The sequence below is a fragment of the Neodiprion fabricii genome, chromosome 3, assembly GCF_021155785.1.
Source record: "Neodiprion fabricii isolate iyNeoFabr1 chromosome 3, iyNeoFabr1.1, whole genome shotgun sequence".
In the NCBI taxonomy this organism is placed as follows: Eukaryota; Metazoa; Arthropoda; class Insecta; order Hymenoptera; family Diprionidae; genus Neodiprion; species Neodiprion fabricii.
Genome location: NC_060241.1, coordinates 3,504,487 through 3,525,484, shown reverse-complemented (window position 1 = coordinate 3,525,484; position 20,998 = coordinate 3,504,487). Strand labels below are relative to the sequence as shown.

Genomic DNA, 20,998 nt, shown 5'->3' with positions numbered 1-20,998 from the left:
AGAACGGGCAGAGCTACTCACGAACTCAGTAGTGCAAAGAGGGCTGTGATGGCGGATAAATTTTCTACACAGTGTTATGATACCAATTTTCACCTGTCATGCTTATTATTTACTGAACCGGATAAATACGTTCCGTTTCGCAAAAGTAATATAAGTTAAAACAATAAACTTTACTTATTTTCTCCGATGTCCTGGCGTTGGTAAATTTGTTTTAATGTTTGACCTATTGCAAGTTTCGGACGATTAACGTTTTGCTAATTTGTTCGGTTTTCTCGAAAACTGTCGTCAATTTAATCGTCAAGTGTAAGGTAGACTGGACACAAATCAATAAAAAAATAAAATGTAAAATGTAGTCGCTCTCGCTTGATACGCGTTTAAAATAGCTACTAGTTGTTTTGAAGGTTATGTGCCAAGTATAGTTATACCGTTGTTCTAAATATAATAATACACGGATAATTATAATACCTTTAAACAGAATAAAACACGGTGAAGGTCGGAGGTGCGGGTTTCGATTGTGTCTGTCCCAACAGCTTGGCTGTTGAAGAAGATAAGGTGAGATCTTTTTCTTGTTTGTTATTTTTCTCAGTCTCCTAAAATTGTAATATCAAAGTTAGCCACAGTCTTGATTTTTAACAGAGAAGACGGGGTGAATCGCTAGCAAAATGTGGAGGTTTTGTCAACGAGAGGAGCGGATCTCGAATATATCCAATGATCTGATACAAGAATGCAAGACTGCAGCGCCAGGAGCGCGGCTGTCACCTGGCATGCGAAATAATCTGGAAAAGTATCAGACTACGCTGCGGAAGACTATAGTATCGCGGCAAAAAGATGGATGTGCACCGCTGTTTATTGCTTGCAGAAGAGGCAACGTAGAGATAGTCGAGTATCTGATAAATGTTTGCAAAGCTGACATTGAACAGCGCGGCTTGTACGAGGTACCTGATGACAGATCTGTACATTGCGTAACTCCTTTGTGGTGCGCTGCTGTTTCCGGCAGGTTGCAGATCATCGAAATTCTTGTCTCCCATGGGGCAAAGATTGACGCCGTCTCCGATACTGGTTCAACGCCTGTTAGATCTGCGTGCTTCATGACACATCCACGTAATTTGCAAAATGCCAAGAAATCATTTTTTACAGATAGCATAAAAAACAAAGATATACATATTTCCAAATTATTTGCAGATATCGTCATGTATCTTGTAAAAAAAGGGGCCGATATATTCAGGGCTAACTACAACGGTGGTACTTGTTTAATAAATTCTGTGCAGAGCTACGAATTGTGCAAGTTTCTGTTGCAAAACAAAGCCGACGTCAATGCTAGGGACGTACAGAATAAGACTGCATTGCACTACGCCATCCAAGAACACAGATTCGCCACTGCCAAACTCTTACTGTATCACAATGCTGATCCGAATATACGATCTAGCGATAATGATGACGCCCTTCAAATAGCTTGCTTAAAGGGATCTACCCAAATTTTTGAATACCTCAGTAAGTGTAAACGGGAAGGCTGCGGTAATTCAAGGATAGAAAGAGGAATGAGTTCTGTAAACGTTTTCTTATATCCGTATTCTTGTTACAGTCAAAAACATCGCCTACTCGCCACAAAGATTAGCAAATGCACATGAGTTGATGGGTTCGACGTTTTTGGAAGAGGATAATGCCCCTCATTCGACTATTAAATACTGGCGAATAGCTCTAGCGATAAGAAATGCATTCACAGTAAACAACGAGCCACTGTGCAAACGACCTGTTATACCTAAACGGGAGTGTTTTGGAAATGTGGGAGAATTTACTACTGTAGAAGAGCTTGACGCTATCGCCTTGGATGTCGACGCTATCAGAATACAGAGTCTTTTAATTTGCGAAAGAATACTTGGACCTCATCACAAAGACACACTGTTCAGATTGATTCACAGAGGTGCCTCTTACGCGGATTCTTTGAGGTGTGAATTACATTCATTGTTTTTATTCATTACTTTTTTGCGTATTATAGCAATTCATGTGTAACAGTAAAATATAATAACTATCCGTATCACAGACATCAAAGATGCATTGATCTGTGGAGGCGAGCGCTCAAGATTCGGGTCGAAAAAGATTCTGTAAGTATTCTGTCTTACAATTACAGTTGATATTCTGATCGAGCAGAATGGAAGAGTGGTTCCTAATTAATATTACTTTTTTATCATTGTACAGATACTGTGCAGTGATACCTGTTTCATTGCGCAAGCTCTAGTCAAGCTAATGGTGGATATACACGAAAAGAAGATAGAATATGATTATAGAATGCCGGAGAAAAGAAAACCAGAATTTAGTGATGTTGAAGCGATCTTTCATCTCTTGGCAACTCCGCTTACAGCAGCAAGGCAGCTATTGGAGGTAAGATATAATGGTTAACAGTGAAATTTGTCAGTACGATCTTTCCAGTAAGGTTTATAAGCCTTTTGAAATATAATTCAGATGAGACAGATGCAGAGAGATGCAAATAGATGCAATAAGTTGAATTTTTACCCCATCGAAATACTGGAAAAATGGCTCAACATAGTAGTAATTGAAGACACATCAGTTCTCCAAAAATATCTACTGTCAAGATTATCTAATTTTTACTGTTTTTCGTTTTCTTTTGTATTATAAACCTTATCTCACTTATTATTCTTGTTAAACTATCAATGCAGATTCGTCCAGTTCACAAAAAACAACAGGAAAGCTACAATCATATTTTAAAATGCGTTACCCACCTCATATACCTCCTGGTCGAAACAGCACGAACCGAAAGTGAGAAAGTACAAGCTCAATTACTGGTCTGCAACTTGGTGAAACAAAATCCAAGGTCTGCATTCACGGGAGATTCTCTCCTTCATCTTTGCGCATCAAGGTTGAACACCATCAGATCTAGCTACTTTTCCAGCGATGATATACCGGTGAGTGAAATTCTTCAATCAGTCAATTATTCCCGTCAAACTCTAAGACCAAAGCTTTTCTTTTCCGTACCATCAAGTTTTTGTTCCACGTTTTTGAGATCCGTTTATTTCTACCTTATCGTCAATCGTTGTTCTGCATATTACCATGTAGGTAAGCTCTTTTATTTACTCTTTTTGCTTGTTGCAATCTTATAGTGCATTCCGAAACTTTGTTCAAATCCATAGATATTTTGTAATTTGTAGTTTAGCCTTTAAGCAGATTGATAAAATGGCGTTACTTTTTCTGCAATGATTCAGCTGCTGCCAGTGCTTAAGTGCTTGGTAATGTTAAGCCAGCCCGACAATAACACAATTGTCTTATTGTTGCTCGTGAGTTCAATTTTTGTAAAATTTGCCACAACAGTGAGTTTTGTGCCTATTAATTTATAGGTGCAAATATCAAGTTCACCTATTCCATATGGAAATTATATGACTTCATTTATACCAGTGGGTATTAATCAAGAGAAATCATAAAAAAAATATCTACGAAATCACCTGGCAACCGAGTGACGCTAATAATTTTTATTTCGTACGAATTGACACCACCGTTCAGTTGCTACGCGAGGCATAGCATTAACCAACATTCAATCGAGCTCGGTTTTTTACTTCTGACGTATATGATCTCATCCTAACTGGTTTTTCGAACTTGCTCGTTGGTATAAAACGTCAAGATGAACAGAGAAGTAACTCAAAAGGTGCGCAGCAGTGCTTTTATACGCCTTGTGTAGAGCGCGCTTCCTAGATGAAATCAAATAGGAAAATGAATATTTTCTCGTCCTGTATTCTAGTTTTTATCGGATACAGTGTGCTTGAATATTGCGCACTAGCCGACGACCAGTTCACGGTAACTCTAGAAAATTTAGCGAACCTACAAGATAGTCAACTGCGGGACAGATTGTGCTTCGGGAAGTTTAACGAATATTTGTCGAAGTTATGGGACAATGATTTGAACATTACGGACATTAGTGACGTTGGTGAGATACCGATATTTCGGGGGGAATTCAAAGAACCGAGTAGACCGAAGTACGACTTTCAGACACAAGAGTGGCTAATGGAGGATCCCAAGCCGATTTTAAAATTGCGGACATGCTTTGACGGATTATACAAGGCAGCGTCCCATCTTATGGACAATGAAACGCGGGATTGTTCGAGCGAATTCCTCAAGCGTTTTTTTGATCGTCAAGAACAATACACTGAGGTTAACGAGAAGTTGGTGAACGATGAAAAGCCACTTCCGTTCCGTGAATTCTTGAGCTTTATTGACGTCGAGGATGTAGTTTTCCAAAACAGAAGCTTCCGCGACAATCTCACATCTCATGAGAACAACACCTACGGTCATATGAAGTTCTTTATTCCAACTGACGAAGATAAAGATGAAAGAGTGTGGATATTGAGACAAGAATGTGATTGGGACGATTTGAGGCAGTACCAAGATGCCAAGGACGATCAACGCGTTGTTCTTGAATTGTTTAAAAACCAGACATTGCGGTTGGTCAACCAACAGTTAGGCAACAGTATCGTCGAAAATATCAACCTCTACCGTAATATAACACGAAAGAATCTTTCAGACTGGTTAAAAGTGAGGCAAGCGATGATTGCTGAGGTAGAAAGCATCGTTGAAAAGCTGATGAAATCTCCGAAGAACGATACTCAATGGCTATGTGAATACGCGAGTGAAATTGCGAATAAATTCGCCAGTGAACAGAAGGAGATTCTTTTGCCGTTCACCATTCATAGCGCCTACGCTGACTTGTCGGCGGAATTGTTTGAGAATAAGGCCAGATCGATTGAAAAACACTTGGAAAACCTGAACGATACGCGACGAGATTACTTCAAAAATTTAGCAGATAGATTCGAGATCGAAATGCGATGTTCCTCGTCGGTTCAGCTCATGATATCTAATCAACAACGTTACGAGCTGGCTCAACTTTTCATCGGAAAGGGATTTCCCTATCCTCAGATCTATTGCAGGAGTATGAATTTAAACCTTGGTCTGTTGGCACCCATGTATTGCAAATGCGTCGGAACATATTGCGTTACTCATGACATTGCATCACTTTACGCCGAGAGGTTTATACTGAAGAAAAATGACGTCGGAGACTACACCGTGTCCACATTCCAAATTAACAAACCTACTCAAAAAGTGGTTAGTTGGCCCGGGATTAAAGTCCTTTGAGCTAATTTACGAAACTCTATGAAAAATTCAACGTTACTCTTATTTAGTGATCGATTAATTATGATTATTTAAATAGGTATATACGCTTATGTCTGATTCCGATCTACGTACGTTAATCCTTAAGTTATGTTACCTGAATTTTACGAAATACAGAAATGTATAATAAAAATGCGTGTAAACTGTACTTTATTTACGATATCGATAGTAAATTTGTAAATTGTTAAATTCATGATAATCTAGGTGTGAAATGTCATAAAATTGATTAACAAAGTTTTTATGCTCCATATCGACGTTGGTCGCTTTCACCAAATTCTTTCCGTTCGACTATGCCTAATAACTAAAAGGATTCACATTTTGTCAATGATCTGGTTGAAAGCAATACGTATAGTTTACGTACAGTACGTTATTAATAATACGTATTAATACGCATAGTTTATATGTTAAGTTTTGGAGGGTTCTTCTGGTGTCGGTACCACCAAGTACTGAATTTTTGGTGAGCTATTCTGCTGTTGGCACTGTGGATGAGTTCATCGAGGGGTCGTATGCGGTAGGAAGAGTTTGTTGTTACCGAGTAAGTGTTGTTTGGAAGCAGGTTGAGCTGGAACCGTTCGGCCCTGACAGTGGCGATTCCGAATTCTTCACAGAACGTGCCCTGACACTTGCAGTATCTCGGCTGGACTAAACCAGCCGACATTTCTTTGACGTTACAATACGCGTATCCGTAGGGCAGCTGGGTGCCGACGAATGCCATGGCCATCATGTAACGCTGGTGATTTTCTATCATCCGGACAAAGTTGGTCAGGCAGTAAGAGCCGTCCTTGTAGTTGGCCACTATAGGCTGCACTCCGGATTGACGGTAGTCATTTTTCGCCTTCAGAACCTTTTCCAGTGCCAGAATGTATGCATACTTCTTGCTCGCTTCGAGCTCAAACGACAGAGAAGTGTTCGGCATCTTGTCGAATATGATATCTTTCTGCTCTACGAAGAAATCGTACGCGAATTCCGCCGCGTATGTGCAAAGAGATTGAGCATCCCGTTTCTCTCTCTGAAGCTCTTTTATCTTGTCCAATATCATCTTCTCCATACGACTTCTGGCCTTGTTCCACAAGTTGTACCTATGGCAATGGAACGAGACATTGAGATGCGATTTGAAATTTCAATTGAACCGCCGCACTCACCTGTATTCCGGAATGATCGCACCAGGCACCCACTTATGGAGTATTTCAGCAACGAGATAGGTGTTGACGTTAGTCTTGACCAGATCCCCGAATTTTTGGTACCTTGCATTCTCGTTCCCCACTTCCCTCAGTACCCTCGCGTTCCTGAACTCGCATTCCTGCTCGACTATGAATAACTTCATGTTTTTGTCCTCCTCGGTCTTGATATAGAAATCTGTCATGTCCTCGTGTATGGCTCGCAATTCGTCGTCGAGAGCGTCGATGTTCTTGTTGTCGAATAGAAGTTCGGTCAATTCGTAGTAAGTGTAGAACGATTTGAAGGGGAGCTGTTCGCGCGAGGATGTCTTTATGAACTTTTCCATGACCATCGCGGTCTTGTTCTCCTTCACCAGGTAGTCAGGGTACATTCTGTTAAGACACCTTATTTCGTCTTGGTCCATCTTCGGTGCAACCTTGCTTACTAGATTTCTGACGCACTTGTCGAGCTTGTTCAGCGCCATCCCCTCGTCCTGTATCCACTCGGACTGCGGGTTGCTGTAGAGGTCCTTGAACACCGGCACCTCCATCGCGGTTGAAAAATTTCCCAAGTCGTTTATGGACAGTCTGTCGATCTCCTCCTGCCATTGTTTCGCTACCAGGTTGTCCAGCACCACCAAGCAGTACAGCTCGTTAACTTGTATCTGCTGTATCGTAGTCAGGTCCATCCCTTCTGTTGTGATCCTCGAAACCACCGTCGCCTGTACAGGCTTGTTGGTGGTGGGTATCGTTCTTAACGTCGTGGTGCTAAGCGGCCTTTTGGTCGTGGGCCTCGTTGCCAGCGTCCAAGGGCGAGGCGGTTTTTCGGTTGTTGGTGTTAGAAAATCCAGGGTATAATCATCGTAACCCGGGAACCACGAGGGACAATTGCAGTCACAGTGACTGCTCACGGCAACCACTATTGCGCAGGTCAGAAACACCACGCGGATATGCATCCTACTTCCATAGAGTCGAATTCGACTTTTTGACGAAAGTAAAGAAGCTATATAACGCGTCTGTGTTGTTCGCCCGGTGTACACGTTGACGCGATACAGAACCCCGTCGAGTACTAGCCATAGCCGAGTTAAGATTCCTAAATTTATACGGCGAGGTGAATTTTACTTTTTGCCGAAACCCTGCCGCACGGTTCAGACCGAGGTCACCCTGTCCAGGAAACCAGTTTCTACGCGAGAGTGGTTATTAAAAGTCAACATACTGCGCATCTTCATCTTTTTCCTCACCACGCAGATACATGGATGTTTCTGCGTACAACTTACAATGTGGTTATCCATCTTTCAGCTAGTGACGTCAGCTATTTTATTATCATGCGGCGCAATAATAGCGGTTGGTAAAATCGACGAGAAGAATATTAATAACTCGGAATTTAGTAGTTAACACGTGCAAAATATGTTACTATCGGGATATTCCAGGTACATCGCAAAAAAAAAAAATTGTCGAATCAACTTTTTACTAATATATTAAAAAATAGACAGGAAATACCTTAATTCATCGACATATTTCATACGTATATTTTTTTTTTATTCATCCTCAACATACGAACGTACATACATAAATCAGGTGTGTGTAATTTCTTTTAACTACGCTGGTCAAAAAAGAAAAATATAAAAGTTTTTTTAGCCCTCTTTCGTAAATGCTTTTTTTTACCTTGGCATGAGAATACTAAAAATGTGTCTGTAAAAAAAACCCTATTTTCTCAGAAAAATCTGATTATTTAAAAAAATAAAAATGCGTGACAATTTCTTGTAGCTTAATTTTTTAAAATTATTCTCACGACTTCTTGAGACGTTCTGCTTTTCTTTTATACAAATATGATGGATAATCTCGTTTTGATGTCCGACTATTTTCTTTGATACCTCTTCTCGATCGCAAATTTTAAAAATCAATAAATTCGAAATAAACAAAAAAAGTTTATGTGCTGACAATGTTCTCCAAAATGTGTACAGATCAAGGGTACATCGTGTATTCATCCAAGGTAATCGTTAGTTTAAGGAAGTTGAAATAGATTCACGTGATAAATCGCTGATGATAATGTCAAGTGTATACTTCGTCGTATATTTAGACATTTCGATATGATGAAATATTTTTAATATATTTTTCTTAATACTTATGCAGATAAAATACAAAAAATGTGTGATTTATTTAACGACCAATAAACATCTTGACCAGTGTTATTATACATAAATGAATGGCGATAACGTGTTGTTAACCTTTACAAAAATGTTTGTCATTGGTTTCGCTAAATATCAAACAACAATCAAAGACGTTTCTCTACCCGCAGCTAATAAATGAAGATACTCTTGAGTTGATCTCTTTCTCTAGCGCGTAAGCCAGCGATTAGCTAGTCTCTATTCCAGGACTGGACCTTCTTTCTGCTTTTGAGGCCACTCAGGACGACTTTGAAGGTTCCATCAGGAGCCTGGGCGAGGGTGTATTCTTCAGCAAATAGAGCGGCGAGACCGTGAGCTACGCAGAAGCTGCCAACACAATTGCAAAATCTGGTTGCAATGAGTCCCAAGTTGAGGTTCTTATCTTTGCAGAAGAATTGCGGATAGTTATACTGTCCGTCAACGAAAGCCAGCGCGATGTCAAACCGGTGATGGTTCTGTACGAGGTGCACGAAAGAGCTGAAGCACCTTGTTCCGTTTTGGTACCGGTCGGCGAGGGTCTTGATCACGGGGTGACGGAAGTCCTTAAACTTCTCTAGCGCTTTTTCGATCCCTCTAGCCTTTTTCGCGACCTCGGTAATCCTCAGGGAGACGTAAGTGTCATCAGCCCCCAAAAGGATGTCCCCCTGTTCGTCCGAGAATTTGTAAGCCAGCTTTGTCGCCCGCTCGCAGAGCCACTGAGCGTCCTTCTTCTGGGTGCGCAGCTTCGCCACTTCTTCGTTGATCTCCGGAATCATCCTTTGCCTAGCCGTTACCCAAGCTCGGTATATATGTCTAGGCAAGGTGGTGTTTAGGTTCCAATTCTTCACCACTCGATTGGCCAACTGCTGATTTACCGAATCTCGCACCTGGCGCTCGAATTCCTTGAACTTTGCGTTGCTGTTCGAAGCTTCGCGTAGCGCTTTGGCATTCTTCCACTCACATTCCTGCTCCATTATGTAGTAAGGTTCGACCCTGTCCTGCTCGGTCGTTAGAAAGCTCTCCGCGTGTTCGTAGACTGTTCTCTCCAGGCTGCCAAGCGCGTCCGGTGTTCTGCTCTGAAACATCAACTCCACGAAGTCGGTGAAGCTGACGAATCTGCGGAATGGAAGCTGCTTCCGGGCTGAAGCCTTTACGAACTCCTTGAACACCTCCTCGTGTACTATCTCCTCTTCAACGTGGTACGCGAAAATTGAGTTGAGGCAATTTATCTCCTCTTGGCTCATCAACGGCACGATATCCGGCACCAGACCTCGAATGCATGTATCTATTTGCCTCGAAGTCGATCCTCCCTCCATCAGCCACTCTTGCTCATCGGTGTTGTACTTAGGCTTAGATGGTTCCTGAAAATTATGTTCTGGCTCAACGTTGCCCAGATCCTGGATCGATATTTTGTCCAATTCGCTGCTCCACTTCGATTTTAGGATCTCGTCGACCCTCTGCAGGCAGTTCAGATCCCGGTAGTATTTCCGTTGCAGTGAGGTGAGGTACATCTCATTGAAGGCTGGGAGTTGTTCCCAATTTTCTTCTTGCCCAACCGCGACATTGTAACAGATGACCAAAAGCAAGACAGACTTCATTGTCTCGGCAGAGATCTGACTCGATTCCGGTATATCCTTAGAATACACAGATTATATACCAATGGGTTCTGCTAGTCAATTTTACATGTAAAGCCAAGCCTACGGTAATTTATACACACGTGATATATTAAACCAGTTTCCAAGTTGAACAAAGTAAAGGTGGTAGAGATGATGGGGCTGGAACTCACCGTATCAACACTGATTATAATTATTCCACGTTTATTTCTTTCATTTCTCTTTTTGCACTCATCTGCAATATTATTATTACCAACTCTAAACGTGTTACACGTGGGGATCTCCAACATTCACAAGCAAAGTTCCGAGCTCGACTGATTGCGGTTTGGACTCTGCCAAAGTGGGATTACCATATTTTATATGCTTAATGGATCCGTGCGTACATCATTCGTTTTCTTTTTTTGGATGGTAGTTTATACACGTTATATTATGTTACTCGAAATTGAATACACCATTTACGATTTTTTTGTCTTTATGCTTGAATCCAGATTGTTCACCACTGTATCGCACATGTTTTTTATCGTAAGAGAATATTTATACGACAAATGTATGACATAATCCACTTTGAACTGTGTTTGTCAAGCCTTATAAGCTACACTGCAACACTGTGTACAATAAATACGCCTGACATTGATTGATTCACCATGACACTTTTCGTCGAAGATGTGAGAAGATTTGTCGAAGCATTCCCGAGTTCTTAATCCCGAAGTAATGAGGACCGCGAGTTTCTCGCTACCTAGCTGCACCTACCAGTCTCTCTCCCCCATTTCTCCGCCTCTCCGTAGTGCCGATCCTGCTAACGACGCGGTAGGCACCATTCTGATCTTGTGCGAATCTGTAATCGTTCGCCGGTAGCGATGGTAAGTCGATATCGGCGCAGAAATTTCCACTGCAGCTGCAAATGTGAGAAGAGACGCTTCCCAAACCAGGGCCCAACGTCTTGCAGTATACATCTGGGTACGTGTATCGAGACTCCATGAATACCGAGGTCATAATGAGGCAGTGGTGCTGCTGCATCATCATGCAAACTCCATCCAGACCCTGGGAATCCCGATCTATTCTCGTCGTGAGCGAGTTCACGGTCACTTGGTGAATGTCTGCGACGTTCTTTCAACACCATTCCTGGATCTTTCTGATTCCATTAGCTATCGTACCAGTCTTCGATCGCACTCGTAGGTTGCTTACGCTTTTGCTGAGACTGAATAATTACGACCTGAAGTAGTCACCTGCCAGTTTAGTCGCGTGCTCGCACATCCACCTAGTGCCTCTGTTCCAGGGTCCAAAGCTTTTCAATCTTTTCGGCCAATGACCGCTTCGTCGCTTTCCTGCTTCGAATCCATGCCTTGATGTTCTGCTGGGAAATTACCGCTTCGTCGTCCAGAACCGACTTGCTCAGCATTTGGTTCAGCGATTTTCGAACCTGTGCCGCGAACTTTCGGAACTTCGATTTTGGGTTTCGGGCCGCCCGCAGGGCCATCTCATTCTTCCAGTCACACCGATTCGATCTTTTACTTCACAGTGGATTTTTACGGCTGATATAAACAGTGTCAGTAAAATTAGCTTCATGATCGGTACCGATTGGTATAACCCTGCAGACGTTCAGACCGTTGGGTGTCGGAGGCTATATAAATAAACTTTCCCCCCTCTTAGAGTTGTGCAGTTGAATAATATCCGATTTCTTATGAAAACTTGATTACGCGATGACATGAGCTGCTGTGCATTTGACACTGAATATCTTTTTGCTCCTGATGAATAATCATTGGTTTGCGTATTGCTAGATCCTGGATTACCTCTTTGATTACCATTGTAATCGTGAACCCCTGATGATTGTATTCAACGTCAACATCCTTAAAGTTATCAATTTTTCTCTTTTTATTGAGGGCGGTTGAATATATATTGGATAAACGAACGAATGCGAAAATAGTTCAGTATTATTATTTTTTTCTCAATGTACGTCAATCATAAATCCAACATAAAATGTATCAATATAGTATCATAAAATTTTTTTAGTAAACAGACAATAACAATAACGTAATATCACAATCAGAAAATTGTTGACAAATATGTAAAAGTAGCGTTACGTTTCCAACCAGTGATCCTTAGGGGAGTAATCACACGTGACTTTGTACGTTCCATTTCCTTCTTGAACCAAGGTATAATTGTACGAGTACACATAAGGGATAGAGTGTGGGGCGCATATTGTGCCACTACATTTACAAAAGATAGGAGCAATGCGGCCTAAATTTTCTTGATCATTCTTGCAGTAAAGTTGGGGATAGTTATAGATCTCGTCGACGACTGCCAGCGCGATGGTAAGCCGATGGTTGTGTTCTACAACGTGTGTTAATGCTTCGAAACACATTTTCTGATCTTTGTGCTCCTCTTCGGCCAGGATTTTCACCGACGCTCGATCGCGGCTGCTTCGATCGACAAGTATGGATCCCTGCTCTCTTGACAATTCGTAAGCGAATCGTGTCGCCCACATGCACAGCCACTGAGGATCTTTATTTTGAAAACGTATTCTCGCAATTTCTTCGTCAATGTTCATCATCATATTCTTTCTGGCATCCAGCCAGGCCATGTACCGTAATTGAGTCAGAGTGGAATTCGAGTTCCAGTGCCTCAAAATTATATTCCCTACCATCTGGTTTACGGAGTCCCGTACTTGACGTGCGAATTCCACGAACCTCGCGTCGTCATTTGCAGTCTCGCGCAATGCTTTGGCATTCTTCCATTCGCACTCCTGCTCCATTATGTATGTTCGATCCAATCTATCCTCGTCTTTTCTCAGGTACTTTTTACTCTGATCAAAAACTTTTTTTTCTATATCGTCGAGAGCGTCCGGTTTCTTCGACTGGAACAGCAAGTCCACCATCTCGACGAAGCTGACGAACCTGCGGAATGGTGGCTGCTCCTCGAGCGACGATTCCAAAAATCTCTTGAACGTTTTCTCCTGTGCCTCTTCTTCCATGACGTAGTTCCTGAGGATTACCTTGAAGCATTTTCCATCTTCCTCATTCATCGTCGTCATTATGCCTGATTGCATCATTTCGAGAACGCACGACTGTATGGTATTCGAAGTTGATCCTGCCTCCAGTAGCCATTCTTCTTCGTCGGTGCTGTACCTCTCTGCAAGTAGGGATCCATGAGAGTGATAATAAAAGAAAAAATCTGAGACCCGTAATGCAACCGCAATGGTGTACTTAAAATCCGTGATCATCGTCAGTATCTTCTCTCCGAAAGTCTAAGATTCAAAACTCGCATATCACTCAGTGCTTTACGTCATTTTTTTGAACTTACCGTCTCGTCGCTTCACCAGCGGTACATTATCCAGGACGTCGTCTGATACTTTTTTCAATCCGTTGTTCCATCTCGATGTTAGGAAGTTGGCAACCTTCTGTAGGCACTTCCATTCTTCCACGTGTCGATGCTGAAGCGCATAGAAATGCTCTTCGTTGAAAGCTGCCGGTTCGTTAGAATTTACTTGATCCTCGAGTCCGTGTACTCCAGCGTAAGAGAGAACGAAAAGCAGGATCAGGTCCATGGTGACACTGATCGAGGAATTGTTTAACTGCAGTTTCAAATCGTATACGCGACTTTTACTTTCCTTAGATTGAATGGTATTTACATCTTTTCGCTGCTCGTTTATATCCAATCTTACAGTTGGAGAGGGGGCAGAATAGCTTATCCAATTCTCGGAAGTTTTAGATCTAAATCTTGTTCGTTATTAATCGTACCGTATTTGTCCTCATTCTCTAATATTATATGAATTTACTATTGCTTATTTTGTATTTACCAATTTACAGTAAGTCGTTGTTTATAGGCTACCTTCAAAACACCGTTCAAGTGATATAACTCGACTGATGTTTAGTGCAGTTCACAGATTTCTGTCGGTTATAACTACTTTCGTATAGCTCGTATGTATCGATCTTACCCAGATAGCAAAAGTTTTAGTTTCGAATCGAAACAAATAATAAATAAATAAACAAAATGTTATCATCATACGTTTTTTTCAATCTCCGTATAAATACATTGTCTTCATTGATCCAAGTTAGTTTACCTGTCAAACCGGTCTCGGCTTGCTCAATGACGAGGATTGACCTTCACCAGCATTTAATGGATGTATACCGAAGTTAAAGATCTTTTATTATTAACAGCCTCTAGCTAGATAAGGTATTCGTCGTATAGAGAAAGGTTCAAAAAAACATACTTACTTTGCCAGTTTACTTATTTTTGTTTGATTCTCGCCATTTTCAGCTTGAGCTAATTAAAATTCGGCTTAGAATCGAGTTTGAATCCATTAAAAATAACTGTCATCCTATCTATAGGATCTGTCTAACAGCGACATATTACATAGCATAATTATTATTTTTCTCTTTATCATTTGACTCTCTGATGGACGGTTGTTTGTTATTTTAGAAGTATACATAACGCTTAATGAAATGTCCGACGCGATTATACGAATGCACAATGTTTTTATTGTTGGTTTTTTTTTCAACCTTGAAAGCTTGCGTAGATAACTTTCATAAATTATACTCGTTGTGGCTAGGGTAACTGAATCCTAAACAAAAAATAGTTACTCTTCTACGTGGTCTTTATAGTTACCATTATCGTCGAGATCATCACCTAAAATTCCGCCAAAGAAAAGATGTTCAAAGAAATCTATTTCTCGTAGCAACGGAAGTAGGTATATAATTTAGAATGAAACAAGAACACCATTTATGAATAATAATAATTTATTATAATATACATAGTTCGTTCTTATACGACATTATCACTCATTCTTCTCGTACGATTTTTCATCCTTCATGCCAGTTGACGATTCTTACAGACTTGATGACCCCAAGTGAATTGTCGACAAGTGTACCACTTTACTTCAAGCACGGTCAATCGACGCATCGCATTCCTCCGTATTTTTCACGTTCTGTTCAATACAACATTGCCGTTTACTAGCTTGTACATGTTGGCCTTGAGTTCCCCGACATCGTTGATGGTGCAGAAGCTACCAGCGCACCTACAGTACCTAATAGCCATGTGCTCATGTGTACTGGTGGCCGCGTTCTTGCAGACAATCTCGGGATAAGTGAGAGAGTTCTGAGGTTGAACGTAGCGCTGAACAATCGAGTACAAGAAGTGATTGGACATCAACTCGCCAAAAGTCTCTATACACCGTAACTCAGGCTGGATGGAATGTCTGAAACGTCTGAAATCGAGGCACTCCGTGGACTCGCCGTTGGCACATATGTCGAGTTCCCTGACACGGCTCTTGTCGTTGTAGTCGGTGGTGACCAACCGAAGAGGAGAAACCCTCTCGGCCAATAAGACCTTGATCTCTTCCTCGGCGAAGAAACTCGCCAGAATTGTTGCGTACTTGCATAGATGTTCGGTGGTGAACGTCCCCGGCATAAGATCACCCATAATGGAGTTCAGGTCCTTAAGGTTCCTAGCTCTGGCCGGGATCCAACGTCTGTACACCGTGACCCACGTGCCCGGTTTCAGGTCCTTGGCGCCAAAGACAGAATGCGCCACCTGGATCGAAACCGAGCGAAGTACCTGATTCTTAAACTCTTCGAGCATTCGGTCCCAGTCACCCTCACGCTTCTCGAGCTCGGCCAAGTCCCGCCATTCGCAGGCCTGATCGATCAAGAAGGCCTTGTCCGCGCCACTAGCGTCGCGATCGATGAGTTGTTTGACCGTGTTTTGGATCGGTCGAAACTCCGGCACGATCCACATCCGGATTTTACCCTCTGAGAGCACATCGAGCAGTTCTTGGTAGTTGAGGAAGACTCGGAATTGGACCGGCAGCGTTTCGTCGAAGAGAGCCGCTGACGAGATGATCGACTCGTTCTCCAATTCGGTGCTTACAAGGTCCTTAAGGCACCTTTCCAACCCTGGATTCTTCTTCAGTTCGGCCGTCAGGTTCCCCATACAATTTTTCAGCTCACTAGTCGGCAATCGTTCCTTCGCTTCCGGTTCCACGGCACCGTCATTCGATTTCCTCAAATTATCGTTAAGCTTGTAACGTGAGGTCCATTTGTCAGTCAGTGATCTGTCCAGCTGCATGAAGCAGTTGAGCAACTCCTCCGTTCGTCGTCCCAGCTCACTCGTAAGCAACTCGTTTCTTTCCGGGTCCCAATCGTCATCCAGGCACCATGACGGTGACGCTGCTATCAAACCGCACAGTACAAAAATCACCAGCATCTTGAACGTCCGTCACTTCTCTCGCCACGGTGTAACTGCTTTATGCGAAATTCTGACTCTCGGTCCTGCGATATACTCCGTCCTTCTCTCTCCTAGCTTCATTCTTAAATACCTGTTTTCGATCAGTTTACATGTGTTCGCGTATCGCATGCTCAGGCAATACGCTCGAGCCAAGATCACCGTCCGGGTTTTCCTCAACTGATCTCACTCTTATGGTATATCTGCATAACCGGACTGAGATATGCATCGCTTTCAATGTGTTGAAAAAACTTCCCGGCAGTTTCGCGTGTAAGCGGCGCATTTGAGGGGGTCGTCTAGTGCGAAGGCTGTTTTTTTGGGGTATTCATTTTTCACGACAAACCGTTGTAACAAAATTTATCATATTTTTCACATTATATGTATTGACGTTTAAACCAACTTTGTCAATTTTTTGGAGACGAATTATTGAATATTACCTAATGTATACTACCCGATAGGAACGTGTGTAAAATAAAGTGTAGACATGATGTCTCAAAAATCACTAGTCCAATCCTGTCCAAATTTTTACAGCATCTTTATTGTACCTATACCTATTGCGTGAACTAGGATAATCATGATTGCTTTGGTAATTTTTGTTATATGAAAAAAAAAATTGAAATTTGCATTTTTTCCATTTATTTAGCTGGTAAAAAAAAATTACTAACGCAATCATGATTGTTATAGTTCACGCGATAGGTATAAGTGTAATAAAAGAGCTGTAAAAATTTGAACCGGTTGGTCTAGTAATTTTTGAGATATCACGTCTACACTTTTTTTTCACACACGTTCCTATCAAGCACTGTACGTTACGTTATATTCAATGTTTCGTCTGTAAAAATTTAACAACGTTTGTTTAAATATCAATAAATACAATGTGAAAATTATGAGAAATTTTATTTCAATGGCTTGTCTTAAAAAAAAAAAATACCCAAAAAAACCTTTAAAAAAAACAGCCTTCGATGGGTTTTCAGGCTAAGACCCATTTTTTTTTCATTTGCAACATTTTTTTTTTTTCCAAGTAAGAAGTTTCACGGCATTTGCATTATTCTTGTTTCAGACGATATTCCCACACTTCGAAGTAATCAAGCTTCTTTTGTTATGCGGAGCCCACGTTAACGTCAGAAACAAATTTCGGTCAACTCCTCTTCACGTCGCTAGTAATGCCTACAACTTTTCAAATCCGGTGAGTAATTAATTAATCATCAATCTGCTACCAATACGGTTCACGTAATCAATTATACTGTAATTATTAGTATCATTCGATTACTCGATCGTTGAGTACACTAATTGTAAGAATAGATTTCATCAGTTCCTCAAAATTTCACCGTACTCGAAGTATATGAATTTTGGCTAATTGGCAAAGGTTTTCAACTAATGATATTCGAATGAAACAATCTTGCTGATAAAAAAAAAAAAAAAAAAAAAAAAAACAACAATTTCTTCCTAATTCGTCTTTCCTTTTTAATCCGAACATTCCAATTTCGGAGAATTGAAGTATGGGAAAAAACGAATGATTATTTATTTATTTATTTTTATTTTTTTTTTACTTCAGATTAACATTTTTCAGCATTCATATCAGCAGATGTGGAAATTCCGAAGGTAATCCTGATTATTCTTGTTTGTGTTTCTTCTTTTTTCGTGGCGTCTAAAGTCAGATGCTTCTCAATTCGGGAATTACGACGAGCGTCAATTGATTGTAAGGCCGATGCGATGATGGTTTTATTTTCTTTATTTTCAGCTTATCAAACTTCTCCTTGACCACGGAGCGCATTTGGACACGCCCAACAAGTTTGGCGACACTCCGGCCCGTCTGATATCCCTAAACCCTCACAACAGTGTGAACTTGGTGAATTACATAACTCTGAAGTGCCTCGCTGCGCAAACGATTTGCAAGTATGCGATACATTGCACCGAGCTGCCGAAGGCGCTTTACAGATTTTTGGAATTTCATAAGGAATAGAATAGCGTTTGAGTAAACTGAGCCTGAAGTAATACACTAAAAATGAATTCAATTATGCAGATGTGAAAGAACGAGCAACATATCTCTCAAGAATAACACTGCAAGTGACAGTAAGCAGGCTAAATAATTTATCTTGAAATAACAATGTAACAACGTCGAAAAATTCAGGCTAGATATCACACGGCTACAAATTTAAGGTTCCTCAATATTTTTTTTTTTTTTTACACAATTACGTTCTTATTCAACAAAATTTTACCGACTCCTTTTACAGATTTATTTTCCACACAAGTTTTGTACCAGGCGTGATATCGAATTCATTCAAAGAACTTGTCGTTTTTTTATACGAGTAAAGGAGTAGAATCGCGTTATTGAAGAATGAAGGTAATCTCGTTTTAGTTGTATGTCACATGTATTCGTTGAAAATATTTTTATTTTTTATTTTCATTTGTTTTTACTAAAAACAACTGTTTTCAAGCTAGAACAAATGAAATAATTGGAGAATTGAATCTTATTCTTATTACTTTTTGTCTTCTTATTTTACTGTGACTTGCACAAAATTTTCAACGGTATACGCATATTGACAAAAATTCTTTTTCTCCGTACAGGGTTACGTGTAAAATTTGAATATGGTCCTGCACTCCTTTATGTATATTATAAAAATGTATCCGTGTGTACAAGACTATATTTAGCGAACGTGATAATGTGTAGGTAATAATTCTTGTTTTATAATCAATAACGCTGAATCCGATCTCACATTTATTCGATGGAAACGATGATAAAGTATACATAATAACTGTAAAGTTGGAAATGATAACAAATTATAAACATATAAGCACACAAAAAAGATTCTTGCCAATTCTTTCGTCGTATGTGGATTAATATGATGTATTTATTCGTTTAACAAACGATCAAGTAATATACAATTCATAGTATGCAATAGCTTGGTCGTCATTGATCGAGGAAAACGTTTCATTGAAGTGAAAATTTCCCATCTCATAAATTTCTCTTTACAAGAAATAAAACAATTGCTGAGTTAACGTATTTGACGAAATTCAGTTCTCTCTTTTTCTGCTAGTTTATAATTTTTCTTCTTCAAACAACGTCTTTGAATGAATTTGTTTCTCTGCGACAAATATATCGGAGAATCGTAAGAAAAAGTTTGACATATATATAGACATCCTTATGTCTGATGAAAATTTGAATTTCTGTGAAAGTTAACTACGGTAATTCTTGAACAAAAAATATTCGTCAATAGTTTTAATGTCAATGTTAGTCATATTATATATTATATACACAAATTTTTCTGAGTACAGCATTGCATATAATACCGATTCGCTTAAAACGAAATACAAGTGAACAAGAACGCGTGTATTTATATATAATTAATGATATGATTAAATTAGTGCGTTGAGGTAATATTCAACAGTTAAAAATGATATAACGTATGAGTTTGTTAATTTTTACAATTAACTAATTTTATCTTGTCACAAACAATACACTATATTGTATTCCATTTAAAGGATCACAGCTGTAATTGACGCGCTTAATCAATATTAACGGACTAGTTTTCCGTATATGAGTAATCAGGCTCCTAATAACTATGCATATTCATTACAAAATTATGATAATCCTATTATATCTGTTATATTTAAACTTTTCATTGCAACGTATAAATGTGCTGACCTAATGTTAAAAATTACATTAAAATTTTTCACTATCATATGCGAAGATAAGGAATAAGTTCTAAATTAATTTTAAACCTAAGCGTCAGATTAGAAATGATATGCGAGGATGAAAAAAAAAAAAAAAAAAACGAAATCACACAGCTGAAATAATCAGTTACAGACTTATATGTAATGTGGGAATTTAGAAGAGGAGAATTTTTTCTTTTCCAACAATTCCAACAAACGGGAACTTGTTTGAAAAATTTATTTCTTGCATCGTTTAGAATTCAACGATCCTGTAACTGGCACTCAATAATTGCGATATACCATATATACCTATATATATATATTAATAATAAAAATTTCCATAGATTTATTCCATGATCGGTGTTTATAGTGTGAGATGATTGAAAATTTGTTTCGTTTTACGTATACAATACTGCACACGAAATATAATTAATCCAAAATCAAACGAGCATGCTAATTGATAATGAAAAGAGAAACATATATGTATAAAATAACAATACGTCTATGATAATGATGAAGTATGATAATGAATAGTAATTAGTGGTAAATTTACATTTATACACAAATTTTTATGTGCGGCAAATAAAGTGATATATTATCGATATATTATTTATGTGTATCTACGTACATAATATGGCACGTATTGTGAATTAAGGGAGAAGAGGTTTCGTTTTTCAAAAGAATTTTTATTGGCATATTATTATCAGGATACATACATAATACAACGTAACATACAACGGCAACTTCTCGTTAATAATATTTTTTTTTTAATCTCTTAACCGCATAATTGACGAACACGAAAATATCAAATGAAAAATAAAGCCGCACAATCTGTGGCGTAGGGACTCATTTTTTCTACTATCTCTTGCTCGTCATTTTATTTCTCTCTTATCAATGCTTTTTTTTCACCAATCTTCGTAACAATCAATCCGTAATCGTAAAAAAACAATAACATTAACTTGTGTATAATTACATCGCTTTATTTCATCACAGTTTGATCGGAGTATAAAATACCAAGTGATATGTATATAATATGTAT

General features: G+C 39.6%; 4 protein-coding genes across 6 annotated transcripts; 1 reads left to right on the top strand and 3 right to left on the bottom strand.

The window, feature by feature from the left end:
• Positions 1–47: 47 nt before the first annotated feature.
• On the top strand, positions 48–20,889 carry LOC124178395 (protein fem-1 homolog C). 3 transcript variants are annotated; one of them, XM_046561669.1, is made up of 10 exons: positions 48–200; positions 476–552; positions 637–1,101; positions 1,183–1,491; positions 1,583–1,946; positions 2,042–2,102; positions 2,197–2,379; positions 2,676–2,921; positions 17,366–17,491; positions 18,047–20,889. In XM_046561669.1, the coding sequence occupies exons 3-10, from the start codon at positions 663–665 to the stop codon at positions 18,266–18,268; spliced, it is 1,950 nt and encodes a 649-aa protein (XP_046417625.1). In that variant the 5' UTR covers positions 48–200; positions 476–552; positions 637–662; the 3' UTR covers positions 18,269–20,889. The 3 variants fall into 3 exon arrangements, with proteins under 3 accessions (XP_046417625.1, XP_046417623.1, XP_046417624.1); XM_046561667.1 differs by having other exon boundaries at positions 48–552; XM_046561668.1 differs by having other exon boundaries at positions 48–552; positions 621–1,101.
• Positions 5,306–7,388, bottom strand: LOC124178396. The gene is made up of 2 exons (XM_046561670.1): positions 6,315–7,388; positions 5,306–6,251 (listed from the first exon to the last, which is right to left on the bottom strand). The coding sequence occupies exons 1-2, from the start codon at positions 7,283–7,285 to the stop codon at positions 5,570–5,572; spliced, it is 1,653 nt and encodes a 550-aa protein (XP_046417626.1). The 5' UTR covers positions 7,286–7,388; the 3' UTR covers positions 5,306–5,569.
• Positions 7,835–11,868, bottom strand: LOC124178397. The gene is made up of 2 exons (XM_046561672.1): positions 10,263–11,868; positions 7,835–10,110 (listed from the first exon to the last, which is right to left on the bottom strand). The coding sequence occupies exons 1-2, from the start codon at positions 10,377–10,379 to the stop codon at positions 8,689–8,691; spliced, it is 1,539 nt and encodes a 512-aa protein (XP_046417628.1). The 5' UTR covers positions 10,380–11,868; the 3' UTR covers positions 7,835–8,688.
• Positions 12,003–13,718, bottom strand: LOC124178399. Its single transcript, XM_046561678.1, has 2 exons — positions 13,390–13,718; positions 12,003–13,218 (listed from the first exon to the last, which is right to left on the bottom strand). The coding sequence occupies exons 1-2, from the start codon at positions 13,631–13,633 to the stop codon at positions 12,167–12,169; spliced, it is 1,296 nt and encodes a 431-aa protein (XP_046417634.1). The 5' UTR covers positions 13,634–13,718; the 3' UTR covers positions 12,003–12,166.
• Positions 20,890–20,998: the final 109 nt, after the last annotated feature.

Bases quoted from the DNA above. Each gene is read 5' to 3' on its own strand.
- LOC124178396 (XM_046561670.1), bottom strand. From the start codon at position 7,285: ATGCATATCCGCGTGGTGTTTCTGACCTGCGCAATAGTGGTTGCCGTG. The intron at 6,252-6,314 runs GTGAGTGCGGCG...CCATTGCCATAG, and splicing joins GCGATCATTCCGGAATACAG to GTACAACTTGTGGAACAAGG.
- LOC124178399 (XM_046561678.1), bottom strand. From the start codon at position 13,633: ATGGACCTGATCCTGCTTTTCGTTCTCTCTTACGCTGGAGTACACGGA. The intron at 13,219-13,389 runs GTAAGTTCAAAA...CCCTACTTGCAG, and splicing joins GCTGGTGAAGCGACGAGACG to AGAGGTACAGCACCGACGAA.
- LOC124178397 (XM_046561672.1), bottom strand. From the start codon at position 10,379: ATGTTGGAGATCCCCACGTGTAACACGTTTAGAGTTGGTAATAATAAT. The intron at 10,111-10,262 runs GTGAGTTCCAGC...GTGTATTCTAAG, and splicing joins TTATAATCAGTGTTGATACG to GATATACCGGAATCGAGTCA.
- LOC124178395 (XM_046561669.1), top strand. From the start codon at position 663: ATGTGGAGGTTTTGTCAACGAGAGGAGCGGATCTCGAATATATCCAAT. The intron at 1,947-2,041 runs GTGTGAATTACA...TCCGTATCACAG, and splicing joins TCTTACGCGGATTCTTTGAG to ACATCAAAGATGCATTGATC. The intron at 2,103-2,196 runs GTAAGTATTCTG...ATCATTGTACAG, and splicing joins TTCGGGTCGAAAAAGATTCT to ATACTGTGCAGTGATACCTG.